Source organism: Cebidichthys violaceus, unplaced genomic scaffold (assembly GCF_023349555.1).
Source record: "Cebidichthys violaceus isolate CVI_PGR_0920_01 unplaced genomic scaffold, fCebVio1.0.p SCAF_8, whole genome shotgun sequence".
NCBI lineage: Eukaryota > Metazoa > Chordata > Actinopteri > Perciformes > Stichaeidae > Cebidichthys > Cebidichthys violaceus.
In genome coordinates this window covers 2,826,250-2,842,500 of record NW_027176964.1, presented here as the reverse complement: position 1 = coordinate 2,842,500, position 16,251 = coordinate 2,826,250, and the positions used below count along the sequence as shown (strand labels likewise).

The following is a 16,251-nucleotide window of genomic DNA, read 5'->3' as shown; positions in this document are numbered from 1 at the left end:
TGCAGGCTCTTCACAGTGCGCATAAAGAGTTTACTCTGGGGTAACTTAGCCCCCTTTTCGCACACACATTGTTAACCCAAGGTTAACCTAAACCTTATACTATTCACACCGCACCTCTACCAGGCCCGGGTTAAACTAATGTTTACATTCTAGAATGTCCCGTGAAAACTTGTTTACTTTAGCCCCATTTCACACGGGCAGCTTTTAGCCCGTGGTTAGTCAGGGGGGGGATAACCCTGCAAATTCGGGAGCCGGGCCAGCAAGCTCCTGGCTAAAATCAGGGCTAGCCCACTTTGGAATGTGCCAGGATCGTGCCAGTGTGAAGTCTTTCTTAGCCCCAGGCAAAGGGAGCTGTTAACCTGGATTAAAAAAGCCATATGTGTTTGTATTTTGCGTAGCAAAATGGGGGCAACTACGCTGTGCGAGTATGTTGGTTACTTGCTGGATGCTAAACTCACTGAGTCTACGTATTATATTTGTGTCTTTTTACAGGACGTCCCATGCCCGGGCCAAAGCAGAGGCTGCAGACCAGGCTGCCCAGTCAGCCGGTCAGGACTCTGACATTGCCAGGGCTGTGGCCAGAGAGCTCGCCCCGGGCTTCCACCAGCCAGGTACTGTAACAGCAGCACCAGCACAGCCACACACAGCACAGTGGAAAAGCATGAGGAGAATTTAACGCTAAAAACATTCATGTTGCCTCTGACGTGACAGAAAGCAGTAGAATATAGAAATGATGCTTCTTTTTTAAAAGTTATACAGTGCTGGCATTCATTCTGCATCACAGGGGGGTCACTCGATCTGATGTTGGTTTCAAAGACATGCCTTTAATTTTAACAATTAAAATTGCAGTAAGCAGTGATATAAATAATATAGGGTCGTCCTTCAATCAGTAGGATTGGCGGTTCGATCCCGGGCTCCGCTAGTCGCATGTCAATGTGTCCTTGAGCAAGACACTTAACCCCAAAATTCTCCAGGGTCCTGTGCCTACGGTGTATGAATGTGACAGAATCTGATAGGCAGGTTTCACTCAGGTGTGTTAATGGGTGAATGATGACAAGTAGTGTGAAAGCGCTTTGAGTGGTCGGAAAGACTGAAAAAGCGCTATAAATCGTGCTTTCATTTCGTCCTACTCCGTTAGCGGTTAGCAGTTAGCTTGAATTCAGTCAGTACACGGGACATCCTGCACAAGCATTTTTAAAAAGCCAAGCTACAGTCAATAGCAATGGCATTTTTTTTTTATTTTAAATGGCAGCTAGCAGAACCATGCAATGCAATTGGCGAGGTGCAGACTTTCCTCTGCCAGCGAGGGCTGTGTCAGTTGAAGATTGCGACAGTTTCACGCTGCGTTGCTATGAAGATCAGCTAAAAATCCCGCCTACTATCTGCAGTGGAAAACAAAATCTAGACATGTACATGGTACCAAAAGTGAGTTGAGTAGAGTCGGGTCGAATCCAACCATGCAGTGGAAAAGAGGCATTAGATCCCACATGGCTCAGGTCAATGGCACTTTAAAGGAGCAATGTGGAATTTCTGGGTGGGAAGTTCACATCTATGACATCACTGTAGTCCACCAGACATGTGGTGAGAATGACAGCAGGAATAAAAGGACCATACAGAAAGGCTGGTTATCCAGTCTATCTATGCCTTATCCCATGTAATATACCATATTACCATAATAAGTGGTCCACTGTCCTAATGTTTGTTGTCTGTAGTAAATAGAGACTTTGATTGATGCCGACTAAGTTAGAAGGTCATCAGGATACTGACATAATACAAGCAGGTGATGGTGCCTCAACAAAAGTCAGATTTTTATTCTGTTGCTACCTCTTATATTCTGGTGCTATTACAATTATTCTAGTGATTCTTGCTCTGAATTTAATAACTACAAGTGTTCTAAGAACAATAGTAAATATGATTTCTTAAAACCAGGTCTTTTAAAATGAACAATTACCGGTTTCATTGTACTCTTAATTGTATACAATAGACAGCAGCAAAAGAAAGAATAACAGAATGATAAAACTACACAAGTTGTCTTAAAATGCTGCAATGTAGTTATGTGTTTTTACTTTCAGCTGGAAACTCGCCTCATGTTCCACTCACAAACAATGAATTCCCATTTGCAGCTGACAGATACTGATCCTCATAGACAGCTCTCACAACATGTATAGTGTTTTAAACAGTGTCTTCTTTCCCTTTCCTCTAGTTACAGTCAATGCACAGCAGGATAAGACGGGGATCATTGTCTTGCACTCATCTACTGAATGATCATTCCCAAAAAAAAATCTTCATGGACAATTCCAATGTATAACAAAATTGGTCTTATTTTCATAGTTTAGCCATCAATCCTATCATACTACTACAATTTAAGTCCAGCAGGTGAAGAAACATGAGCAGTCAGGTGATCCAACAGGTTGTGAATAATCCTCCAGGTCACCCAAACTTATTTGGAAGAGAAGATGAAGGTGATCCTTGTGAAATATAACTTTCTGTACTTTTATGTTTTTTCAGGCCCGGACTACGTACGGCAGAAGTATAATGAGCCAGTAGAGGTGAAGGAGATTCCTGTGGAGGAGAAAAAGAAATCTCCATCAGGGAGCCCTCATTTCTACCGGAAAGGCACAACACCTGACCAGTCTCCATCTCCCAGCCCCACTGCTTCACCCACTGTTGTTAAAAATACCTTGTTTAGCAGTAAGGCTCCCGCCGCTGAGTCTTTGACAGCAGGTAAACCACTTGGGTTGTTTTTAATTTGACCAGCATGTCTTTCTCATGAAACATCCTTCATTAGCAATTAACATTCGGTTGATGGTTTTATAGTGAACAGTATCCATGTTTGTGTTGGCGAAGTGTCAGCATTGATTTGGTGCCGAGGCCTTGAGCACATGTCTAGAGAGGAATACTGGTTTTTGAGAGGGGCTGAATGAATGTTAATGATGAAGAGCAACAATAAGTGAAGAAGCAACATGGCGAGCAGCAGCAATAGTTTAAAGAGCAACTTGGTGAGCAGCAGCAATGATGTTAGTTGTAACTTGGTGAGCAGTAGCAATGATGTTAGTTGTAACTTGGTGAAGAGTAGCAATTATTTTAGGAGCAACTTGGGGAGCAGCAGCAATGATGTTAAGAGCAACTACACTACTTGTGTAGACACAAGGGAACAGCAACAAAGTCAACAGCTGCAATGAATAGCAGAAGCAGTAGTAACATGGTGAGCAGCGGTCATTTTAGCAGCAAATATGGTATTTAATTGTGATTACTGTAGCAACACAGCAACCAGCAGTGTCAGTTGTAAGAGAGCAACTGACTCAGATACCAGGTCTCTTAAGTAGCCTATAAAAGTGCAGAATAGTCACTTCCTTATCCGTTAATTATCTCCGTATAGAGGATCATGCAATCAGCTGCGTGTGGGCATTCGTTCGTATGGCTTTATTATGAATCACACTGCTTTTCTTGGCAAGACCCGCCCTGTGTAGCATTAAAGCACAAGGATTGGCCAGGCAACCATGCTGATCATTGTTCCAGTAACCTGATTTGTTCAAGTCCTATGCCCTGAACAATGGGTTATCCTGACCCTAACTAGTCAAAGTCAATGCCTAACCCTAACCAATCGTCTCTGCCTAAACCAGCTACACAGGGCGGGTCTTGCCAAGAAAAGCAGTGTGATTCATTATTACGTGTCTGTGAGTGAGTGTGCACCTCTGTGTCTGTCCGGGTTAAAACTCACATTCACCTACTACATAATAGTTGTAGTGGCCAGGTATGGCTGCATGCTGATGGGTCTGTTGTGGTCACGGTGACTCACACTTTCTCAAAACACCTTTTATTGTTTTTCACTGCTGTTGAGTGCCTGCTGACTCGTCGCTCACTGCTGTTAACTGGCCCGCGATTGGAAGAGGCTAATAGTGATAGCACAGCTGAATGCATGGACGATGTTTTTTGCAAGGTTATATGAACTGTCTTATACACCGACTTTGAGCCGATTGCCTGTATACTTGGCCTCTTGTTTTTGAGTTTGATATTATTAAATGAAACATCTTGCCGCTGATTTTTTTTTCCTCTTGCTCTGGTACAATTAACTGATGATCAGAAATGGACTGCTTTATATTGCTTTTACACTCAATTGCTATCCAGGTACAATACATACACACACACCGATGGCAGTGAGTTACCGTGGAACATGCCGGCCTGACCATCAGGAGCAATTTAGGCTTCAGTGTCTTGCCCAAGGACACCTGGAAATAATTCCCCAAACAAAATATGTGTTGGTTCTTTGGATATTCATTTCTCTTCTCTTCTCCTTTCTGTTACTCGGCAGGCATAACAAAAGCTGCATCAAAACTTTCTCTCAGACAGGAAGTGAGGCTGCAGGAGGCTCCTCCAGCGGTCAAACCAGCTGTTACCACAACAATCAGCAGTTACCCCAGTAATGGGCAGATTCACTCCCAGTACCACGGTTACTATGTCAAGGCAGACGTCAAGATCACGCCACCCGAGGATCCGATTGGTGTGGAGGACGACTTTCACCCATCAAGCCTGGCACGCTTGTCGCCACCTACCAAACAGATTTGGGCACCAGCCCCCGGCCCTTCACCAGTTCCACTAAAAGAGGCCACCACAGCGCCAGAGCCTCCCAAGCCAAAAAGACAGGAATCAACCAAACCAAAGAGCCTTGCAGAAACCAAGAAAGCTAGTATGGAAATAGCTCCTGAAATTTTAGAGGAGGAGTCGGTGAGTTAGATAAAGTTACCGTACATGTTTGATTCAGATACTTACTTGTCGTTTCTAGTGCATTGATGTGTAATTGTGCAAATACAATTTAATTTGATGATTTATATTGTGTTAAGATGTTATTCATAATTCATATTCCTAGCCCAAAACAGGCGTACAAGGCCCCATTATTTAGAAAAAGAGACAGAAACCAGAGTAGCAACATAAATTACATATAATACTCAACAAATAAACCATCCTGACGTTTTTAAATTTATTGTAATGCTTATAAATTGGCTACATTTGTTTCTAAAGCTTAAAATAAACTCTAGAAACAAAGGTAGCCAACTTTCATGCATTAAAATCTCTTTGCCATTTTGTTCTGTCACTGTCAGTGCACCAAAATATTCCTGGATTTTGAACAGACATTTCAATTAATATAGATATTTTTAACTCATAATTTGGAAAATACAGAAGAAAATGTGATTCATTCACGGCTCTTAATTTGCATATTTCACCTGTTGACTTCTGTGATATTTAAGGAGCAAGGATTTTTCTTCTCAACTGTGTAACTAAAGACATTTGACTCCTTCATACATTTGCTATAACATAAGACTGAGTGCCATAATTGTGCTTGATTTTAATATGTGTTCATAATTATGGTTTTAACAAAATATCTTTCAAATGTTCTTTCTTCAATTCTAGCAATTAAATTGCAGGCCTTTATTGGTTGTTCAAATCAAGAAAAAACAAACATATCTTGGTTCTACATAGAATTGAGGAGAGAAAATGTTCCTTGTGTGTTTTGAAACTAACCTAATTCTAAGAATGACAGATTAAGCTAACATTTAGTGACATGTTCCAATAGTGGGTCTCTTAACATCCTAATAATATTCAGATGTAATAATATTTGGATTGGCATTATATTTATTTGTAACTGCTACATAGTTTTCCAACAGAGACTTTTCTTGTGCTTTCACAGGGCCCGAACTCTGTCTTGGTGGCTCTAGTGATGCTGTTGAACGTAGGTCTAGCAATCATTTTTGTCCATTTCCTTACCTGACCAAATCTGAACTCAGGTAAGAATTTACATCAATATATCAGTTTGATAACAACTACTTAAAATGACAGACAGCATGTTTGAGAAAAATGTATTTGGCACATACTTTGTTGTTTTAGTTAGGCCCATGTCCCATCCGCTAACATGGAGGAGGCGGGTTTTTTGACATGTACTGCAGCCAGCCACCAGGGGGCGATCACGATTTTTTTGCCTTAGCTTTTGGGGAGCTGTCATGTCGTCCATCTTTATACAATCTATGGTCTAGACCAGGGGGCCACTAGAATCCTAACATTCATTCACTGCCCAACAAAATGTTAACAGAGAGGAAAAGAGCTGAAACAAGTGGTTTTTCTTTCTTTTTGTCAGTCAGTTGTTGACTACATACAGACGTTAATACAACTGTTGGCTACTTCTATGTATATGGGACTAAGTCATAGCGCAAGTTAGACATAATTGTGATGTTCTGGACCTTTGCATGAGTAAATTCTCTCTAACTGGACCTCGTTGAATTTTAATTGAATACCCCTGGTCTAGACCATACTATTTAATTGTGTCAGCAGATCAAAAACCAATGAAGTGTCTTACTAAAATATGATAAAATATGCTTATAATGAAGAAGCTTGGCTTGTTGTATAAAACATGAGCCTCTTGGTCGTCCTGCTGACTCTATTTCACGCCATTTAATTGCTCCAGAACTGATCTTAGAACAGCTGCCTTTGACTGTGACTGCAGTCTTCTCATACCACCATTCTCAATAATTATTTCTCTAACCCTTGAGGATTCTCAGTTTTCTATTATTATTTCAGTATTGTTTGACTGCTCACTGACTTTTGCCCCCCCCCCCCCCCCCCCTTAGTTACTGTTGCTATGCCTGTTGAGCTTCCCAGTCCATTGGAACACATGCAATTTACAATGAGAACAGCAGCAGGTTGATTTCAGACAGGGGAAGATGAAAATAGGCTTCTCATTTCTAACAACCATGGTTTCCCCAGCTGAAATGACACCTGACGCTGTAACTAGCTAGATGATTAAGCTAATGTTGTCTCCGCTTGACTTTTTAATCATTAAAAAGTCAAGCGGAGACAACATTAGCTTTTTACATTAAAATTTAATGTCTTCCAGCTAGCTTATTTTAAAATGAGAACCCTGTACAAGGATCGGAAATACTTAATTGACGGCTACACGGATGATATGATGCTAGAAGTGTGAGGCTAAAGCTAGCAGGTCCCAGCCACACAGTCAGCATCCTCACCAGCTGATGATACATTTGCAGTGTAAAGCTAGTTAGAGTATTTTAAGTATGATGAGGACATGGCTGCTTAGCTTACAATACTTCATATTTTCAAGCAGTGTGTTTGACTTTTAATGTCACAAGAGAAAAGGCTTTTAGGATGAAGGGTAACTGATGTTTCTATCTGTAGCGTCAAGCCCCTCCTCCTTTCCCTCAAGAGGTTTGCCTTTTGCCAGGCCGCCATTGTAGATAAGAATTTGTTCTGAGTGACTTGCCTGGTTAAATAAAGATTAGATAAATAAGAAAAATAAATGTCCACGCTAACGTTACCATAAACAGCGCCAGCATCCAAGAGGAGCTTCCATGCAGTGGAGAAATGCTACAACCAGGACATGCTAGTCATGAAAGGGGCTTTTTCGCGTAAAAAGTTACCCGACAAACTTGAAACAACGTTTTTACTCTTGGCCTGTAATGCTTGGTTAGTAGATAGTAAGCTAGTTCACAGGCTAATGTTTTCAGGTTACGTTAGAACACACTAATAAATGGAAAAAAAATGGAAAGCTCTGGTTCTCTCTGTAGTTAAAGATAAATAAAGGCCCAAGCCTCTGTGAGAATTTTTGAAATAATTTCCAAAAAAATTCTGCACGTTTGTTGTTTCATTTCATTAACATCCCCTCACCTTTATCTGTGCACATGAAACAAATACATAGCAGTGTATTTAATAATAATAACAAATAAAATAATAATAAAATCCAGGTGTTATCTACGGAATTATTGTTACGTGTACTTTGATGTACTATATAATTGTAATATGTCTTCTAACATCTATCCCCCACAGTGGACTCATCCAAACTAGTCGCCCAAGTCACTAACTCTCCATCAGCCAAAGGGGCCTTTTAAGAAAATGGTGCCCCTCAGAATGGCGGACACGGGCAAAACGGACGACTGAAAATAGCCAAGTGAAGGGGGGGGGGGGGGGGCACAAGCGGAGAGAGAGAGAGAAAAAAGCAGAGAGAGAGAAAGATGAACCCCCCCCCCCCAGCTCCCCCCCTCTCTCTCTCTGGATGGACTGAAAGATGCCCGAGTCCAACTTGATTGGACTGGCGATGATTTGTGACTCCACTTAGAGTGCAGTGAAAGCTGAAGCAAGCAGTCGCCGGTGTGGAAATGGGCCCCCCCCCCTCCCCCCAAGCCCCAACTATGGATTCTCTAGGAGCCCTGGAGAGTGGAGTGAGTGTGAGTGAGTGTGAGGCCCAGCACCTCCGCTGCCTGTGCTTGTCCGTCTGTAGCTCCATTTCCATCCGACTGTTCGGCAAATTTGGCTAAGTTTTGAAATGCTGCAATAAAAAAGTTTGTGTGTTGTCCAGCTGAGTTGAAGACAATTTGTTTCCTAAATGATCTACCAGAGGAATGGAGAGCGCCTCTACCGTGTTGAAAAGTAATCATTGCCTTTGTTGGTCACATGCCATGAACTACTAGTCAGATGCATCCACTTTGAACGGACAATATTTACAACACATTTGCAGGTTGCAGCAATGAGTGAGCCCATTTTGAACTGTAGTGCACTTTAATTGAACTGTTCAACAGGGCTTTTATTATTTAGTCAATCAACACCTTTCTGCTGCCATCTGCTGCATAACGTGTTGATTAAGAAACTATGTTTTGCTTCAAGTGAGCATGAACAAGGTTTTGCAATGGCGGACGACCGTTTGTTGAATTTGGATCTATTAATACTGAACTTGTCTCTTACATAAAAATCCACATAAAACTATTTGGATGGAAACCAAGCTTGTGCATATCTCAGTGTATCTGACACACATGTCTGCTTCTGCCGTGTGTGTGTGTGTGTGTGTGTGTGTGTGTGTGTGTGTGTGTGTGTTTGTGAGGGTGGGCGGGCGGTAGACTGGATATGTTCAGAGATGCACTTTGAGCTGATGGAAGCCAACAGCTGCCTTACTATTTTACGGAGTGACGTGGCGGTGGGTGAGAAGGGCCCAGGCAGGAATGTGAGGCGCTCGGCTGATTCTCCCTCTGCCACGTCCTGGGAGAGTGGCTCTATTTCTATCGGTCTGTCTATCGATCCGTTCGTATCTGTTTTTATCCGTTTCCGTGGGTCTCAGTGCCTGCCATTTTATATGCTGCATCAGGTTCACAGTAGACAATCAGAGGGGTTTGTAACATTTGTAAAGCACAGCCTCGTAGTCTGGTGTCAGAGAGTCTTTTAACGAATGGATGTATTGCTTTTGACATGGCCTTCACTGATACTTTGTTCTGAACTATAAGTCTATGTTTCTATATTTTCATTCATGTTTTCACAGTCCTCATTACTATTTAGCTTCATTTAACATTGGCGTATGGAGTATGATAGCTGTATATAGCATACCATATAGTATTTACTCAAACAGCCCAGTTTAATACATACACTAGCTCACTGTTTGAACATGTCTAGAAGCTCAGCTGTGTTTCAAGCTACGCTAGCTGATTATTTTCATAATGTAGTAGTGTAACAATTATTCTGATGAGTGACTGAGTAATTGTATAAGAATACACTATTAAAACAAGAGTACCATAAAAACCTACAAAACTGTCTGATATTTGAGCAGCATACCACATAAAGTTAATGACACTTATAAACTGCTACTTTCTGTTGGCAGGTGCAGGTTACTCCACAACCTGTGAGTAGCTAGCCATAGCTTAGGCTAATAGCTTGCAGTACTTACTGACCTGGTTCACCTGCTGTGAGGATCTGTGGTCGACTAAATGCACGCCACAGAAATTTAAAAATGTCTCCTTGAAATGTGTAGTCAGCTTTGGAAGTTAGATGTTCCACTATCCAGAAATACATAAAAACAGAAGTGTGGAGAGAAATTCATAGAACCAAAGCTACATGTGTAACTCTTGTTCGGAGTTGTAATGTGAAGATAGAGGGATGAAGAGCGTGCAACCGTCATATGGTTTGCAGTTATGTGTGACCGAAACACCAGGCGTTGACAGTTGTACAAGACAGTGGTACTGTCCAACTGAGAACAGGGCTGGAACAGGGCGTGTTTAAGATAAAACATTGTGTGAAATTGCTCTTTAATCACAAGGATATTAGGTTTCAATCTCCAACAGCTACAGAGCTCCAGGCCCGGGCACTTGGGGCGCTGGGACCCATGGTGGAAAATCACGTATTTAACGCACTTACTTACCAATAAATAAAGCGTATATTTAATACATTGCATCACGTCCATTGTATCAGGTCATTACCATACGACCTCCACCAAGGTAAACTATATAAAGTGACATTTCAGTACAACTGTAACTATAGCGTTAGGGAGGTTAGTTAGGTAGACTTGACCCTACATTTTCAAACCCATGTTTGCTAAGGTTAGCTGGCTATACTAATGTCATTGGCAAACTAACGTTAGCTAACTTTAATGTTAGTTTGCTAACAACATGAGCATAGCTAGCTGACATTAGCAAGCTATGTTATTTTCTGCTTAACTTTATGTTACCTACATTTCTAAGATAGTTATGTTGAAATATTACGGTTTATAGTTTACCTGGGTGTTACTGGTGGAGGTTGTGTGGCTTGTTCAAACCGTCTCTGGCGATTCGGACGTCATGTCCTGGTAGACTCGAGCCTGGAGCTCTGCTGCTAACCCCTTCTCTTCAATCTCCTTTTCCACAACATTACCTAAATTACAATGACGAATGTACCACACTAGTGAAATTATTCCTTAAAGATACTGACTTTAAGAGGAATGCTGAATGTGTACTACACTGTCCATTGACAGTGGCACTTCCACTGCTGTCTGTGAAGTGTAAACACGGGATCCATGTACAACACAACGCTTGCTAATGTTTTTCTTTGTTTTAGCCATATTTTACTATATATTGGAATATGCAACACACTAAGGTACAACTATATTGCTGTCTCATGACTCACTTTAGGCCGACAAAGTTGTATGACTTTTTGGTCATTCTGGGAAAGGTGGAGCTGTTAGAAATGTTTGTTTTGTTGTACCATTTTAGTCAGTATATTTCTGTATTGTTATGGTCATTGCTAAACTCGCAGTAAATGACTCTACTGTTGAGGTAAATACTATTCATTGATGTTGAGTTGATGATAAAGATTTCTCTTCTGTTGTTAAGTCTCCATATAGTTTCAACAGAATGTTTGTTGGAGCCTTTGTCACACACAGCGGTTATCATGCAGTGATAAACGTTTGTGATTTTAGTAACACAGACCATCCAACACAGACCATCCAAGGAATCATATATGTATGTATATATATATATATATATATATAAATATATATATATATATATATATATATTTATATATATATATATATTTATATATATATATAAGATTATTAAAGTGACAGTCAATCAATTAGTCCTTGGAATATTTCACTTAAAAGTGTTTGCTTAGGTATTACAGCATAAATACCATGAAACAAAGAGCCGTGATGCTGATTATATATTATTTATTTATTCATATTTTGATGTGGAAATATGCATTATTCAGCTTTAACAATACAGAACTGTGTTTGCTGTTTAAGAAGAATATGATTGGCTTTTGATTAACAGCTTGTGTTTACTATTTGATACAATATTGTCTATGGATTTAGTCATGATACCTGTTCTGTGTAACAATGGCCTCATGATTCATTTTCAGTTATTGCTCAATATTCTGTATGTTAAAACAACAAGGCAAAATGTCTAAATGTTGATGGTTGATACGCTTTATTTTATGGGTTCGTATTGAACAAAGTAGTTCCATTAAATTGGAATTTTTTCCAGGAAACCTTTCAGGAAATAATTCAGAAATTATGGACATGGAAAAATAAAGCATCACTGTGATGGGATGGGTTTTAATACATACAGCGTACAGTCGGTTTACCTTTAACAAGATTTATTATGGGGTTGTTGATTGCAATCGATTTCTTTGTTAATACATTTAAACTCTGTAGATTGTTTCTGCCGATTAATTAGGTGGTTTATCGTTCACATGTAAATCTGCGTGCATGGGTTGGATGATGTTGCTCACTTGCATTACTTCAGATAACTGCACAGCTGTGATGTTGTCTCATCGTCAGCATTTTAAAATCCCAACTGGAACACTAGCCTAGTGGAATAGTGCGGTGACCGTTTGCTCTGGATTACAAAAATGTAAATGCTCTATGCCCTATAATATGATAAACAGTACTTATTGTTTTTTGTGGCCATGGTTTAATCAGAGTATTCCACCCAGACATGTAGGTTTATCTGTGGAGGTGTCTGTAGAAGCCAAGAATGAGTGTTTGCTTCTATGTTGTGTTTTTCAGATTTGTTTTTCATTTATTCAAAGCTGCTGGTGTGTGAATGGTTGTTTCAAAATAAAGTTTTCGCCCATTTGAAATCAGCCACTACTAACACGCATGATGCCGTGTCAAATATACTTGTGTATTTGGATGAAAGGTTTAGCTAGAATATTTGAACTCTTAATTAATATTTGAACTCTTAATTAAGTTTAGGAGGAAAAAAAATCATTGTCTTAAATCTGTTTCCACCCTGATTACTGGATTTAGCGTAACTTATTTTTCTTATGATGTGATTGTGATGCCTAGTTTAGCATGCAGATATGTTGTTGTTAGTTAGGATGTCAGAGTAAATTATTATTAGTATAAAGTATTCAGTCAGACAGAGTGAGTGGATTGCAGAAATTAAAGAAATTTGTTTGCAAACTCAGTCCCAACAAGGCTTCACGATGTTTTTTAGAGTAATAACTTCATTTCATTTGGATCCCACAGAAACTCAATTAGAACAACACATTCTCCCTCCCAACACGTCAAACACAGACTCTTCATCAGTGGCCCTAAGCTTCATCCTATGACGCTCTATGTACCACTCTAGCATCAGCTTTGTATGTGTCAGACACGGCGTGTCATTTCCCACTGGTTACATGGATAGTGTCTTTTCAAAATAAACTTCTGTGTTCACAGAAAAAGGTACAGTTTCTCCTCATTACACGCATACAGTCTCTTTCCAAAATAAACATCCAACTTAGGTTTACAAAATATACGTGGTTAGGTTTGGGTAACAAAAATAGGTAAGAAAAACTACGTAACAAAACTAATGTAGAAAAAAATCCTGTGTTTGTTTAAAGAATGATGAGGATAGGTTTAGATTGGAGTTAGTAGAAAGCCTGGTGCGCCTCATGTAGACGCTAAAGGGTGCTTCTGTGCGTTGGTATCAGACGTCGAGGGGCGCTGAACAAGCATCAGTATTTGACGAGTAGGGATTGAGAACAGGTTGATCAGAAACACCATGCACTGACATGCGTCTTCTTCATTCCGTCACTGGGAATTTAGTGCCCTCCACTGTCTGCAGGGAAATAGCTTCATCTTGTAGCTCAGAGTTTCTGACATAACTGAAAATATAACATTGAGAGTTTAATTCCTCCGTATTACCAAAGATTAGCAAGTGAAATAGGTTAGAAAAATGGTGGAAAATCAGTTATTACACAATAATAACATCTATCTCTGGCAGTCATTGCAGAATTCACCGAACTGTAGTAACGTACATCAATAATATGGCAATTTTTTTGAATATGTAAACAGAGTGTGTCCAAGCCAAAACATGCCGTAAATTCGTTCTTTAAGGCAAGCTGGACCATCTAGCTATATAATGGTAAGGCATTTTACATGGAGTCTTAATATCATGTGATACATGGAGGATTTTCACAAAAAAATATGGTTTATTGGAGCTTATTGCAAATCTTGATTTCCTTCTAAATCGTAAATCTAATTTAAGTTTGGTAAACATTGTCTTTATTTTTTTTCCCAGTTTGAGGGCCTGAGAATTCTCAGTTGGCAGCTTTTCATCAAAGCTAGTGACGTATCACTAGGAGGTGACCTTTCAACGGATGAATGAAATAAAAAGCTGTGTAGTGGGAAGTAGCCTATGGATATTATCATATGAGTATTTAAGTAAATGTATTATGAAAGAGGAAGCTTTGTCTTATTTTATTTTTTTGTTGAAGAGGATTACATTGCATGGAAGCAACAAAGGTCTGAGATAAGGTGCAGACTCTAGTGGAGGACAATGGTGTAGTGTTGAATGCCTTACTCGGTGCTTCAGTGTGTGGCTCTTGTGATTGGTACTGTGCTATTGGAACTACTAGAAGAAGCAGATATTGTAGGTGAAATGAGTCAAGTGTTAAAGCAGAAAGTTCCCATCCAGAGGTACGACAGTCCAACACGTTCTGTCTCCCAGCTTGTCAAATACAGCAGCGCTTCAAACTATGACCTACCCCTCTAGCATCAGTTTTGCATGTGTCTTTTAAAAAAGAACTGATGTGTTCACTTGTTTAGGTTGAAGCAACAAAACTACTTGGTTGGGTTTTGAAAGATTGTGGTATGGGTTAAAATAAGTCTGTTACGAAGTTAAAGCTACTATGAGAAACATTCATTGTGGCGGTCCCTGTGGACTAAAGTGGTAGTATTACCGAGCACCAGATTCCCTTTAGAAAACCTCTCATTTTACTGCAGCGTCATCTGACAGTCTGCTCCAGTCAGTCCTGGTTCTAGTTCTCCGGGGGCTTCCCTTCCCTCCAGCAGGCCCAGCATTACAGCCTTGGTCTCCAGCAGCGTGGTGTCAGTGTTGGCTCCCAGGCGAAAAAACGAAATGAAGCTCTGCTCCTGGCCGGGGAAGGAGTCGCTGCTCCCGTAAGGATTTGCGCAAAATAAACGACCCGGCGACTATTAAGTTGAGACTGTTTCAAAACCAGTTAAAAGTTCCTTACATTTGCTTTAGGTAGGCTACGTTATGCATGTGATATAAGTCATGGTACGTAACCTTAAAATGCATCAACGTCATCTTTTGGTTTGACACTGGACACGAATACCAGTCCCCTGGGGTCCATCCATGCATCCTGACCTCCTCACTATACAGTCTTCAGACTCGTCCGAGATGAGCCGGTCCTGATCAGAATCGATCACCACACAATGCATGCCAGACACGCAGAACGATTGACGCACAGGGCCACTGACCAAGCTGCCGTATTTGAGGACTTGAGACTGAGAACAAGCTGGAACGTCTGATCTCCAAACTGCGTTAGACCCACTCTCCAGCAAATGCATTTAAAAGTATGCAACATCCAACGACGTGTTAAACCTCATGTACATGGGGTACAACCTCATAGTTGTCGCTACAGACAACTCGCAGTAGAGCTAAAACACTGTGTCTTAACACTGATATGCAGTGTTAAGGCTTTCAAATGACCAGCCAGTGTTTCATCTTGTCATTGTAGCAACATGCTCACACCAAACAGACCCTGGTGCTTTTTTTTTTCAATGCAGTGCTATTTTCAACCCGAACTGTCGCTCATGTTTGGGCCTGCATCAGCGTGGATGATCATATGCTAATCCCAGAGGAAGACCCGTGGTGGGCGCAAACACGTGCACCTCATAAATAAGACGTAGGTGATTTTTGCTAAGAACTTTCATTTCCTTTCGCTGGAGTGTGGGTGTTCAGTTTCAAGCAGAGAAAACACTAACACCATGCTTTACTCTGGTCTGATCTGAGAGAGGAAACAAGGCTGTTGATATAGAAAGACGAACGAGAGGATTGGAACGGCACTGCTCTGATGAAATGTTGTTTTTTGAGGAGAACAGGGAAGAGAAGGTGAGAGAGTCTCGGATGTATCGGGAAAGTTTTTGCGGTCTAAAGTATAACTGGTGGCAAATTTGGTCATTCATTTAATGAGAGCAGTTTGTCTGGAGCTTGGTTTAAGCTTGCTTGTGACAAATGGGAGCAGCCTTTAATGCACGGATCGGTATGGAATAAGCTCCAACATGTATTTGTATGGTATAGTTTCTTCCGCCCCGACAGGACAATCTCTTATGGCTGAGATCTGAAATAAAAATGACACCCTTTTTATTTTCGTCTCTGTATAGAATTTCTACATCGCTGTATACTGTGTTCGGTTTTTGAGGCATTTTGGGAGCCTTTTTTTCTAAAACTGTTCTTGACTGTATTTTGAATATTTGCCTTGATTGCTGAATGCAAATGAATCACCTCGACTGTTGCTGGTGATGCAGTGCACATATTGTTATCAGTTATTTTACATGACAACATTTGTTTGTTTTTTTGGCAGTTGTTTCTATGGAGATCAATTAAAAAGCAGGTTTACATTTCACATCCTGTGCTGGTGTATTCTTTGTCCCCCTGCCTTTGTTTTCCAGTTTCCAGACTTCTGATCACGCAGGTAAAACGTAATAAATAT

General features: G+C 40.5%; 1 protein-coding gene across 1 annotated transcript in view; it reads left to right on the top strand.

Annotated features, from left to right (window-relative positions):
• The window catches only part of LOC137865858 (junctophilin-1-like), a 31,751-nt gene extending 20,506 nt beyond the window's left edge, over positions 1 to 11,245 (top strand). The window contains exons 3-7 of the mRNA XM_068701397.1: positions 493 to 611; positions 2,509 to 2,724; positions 4,313 to 4,725; positions 5,687 to 5,783; positions 7,834 to 11,245. Coding sequence (XP_068557498.1) covers positions 493 to 611; positions 2,509 to 2,724; positions 4,313 to 4,725; positions 5,687 to 5,767 — 829 coding nt within the window. The 3' untranslated portion in view covers positions 5,768 to 5,783; positions 7,834 to 11,245. The remainder of the gene's footprint in view (positions 1 to 492; positions 612 to 2,508; positions 2,725 to 4,312; positions 4,726 to 5,686; positions 5,784 to 7,833) is intronic.
• The last annotated feature ends 5,006 nt before the right edge of the window (positions 11,246 to 16,251 follow it).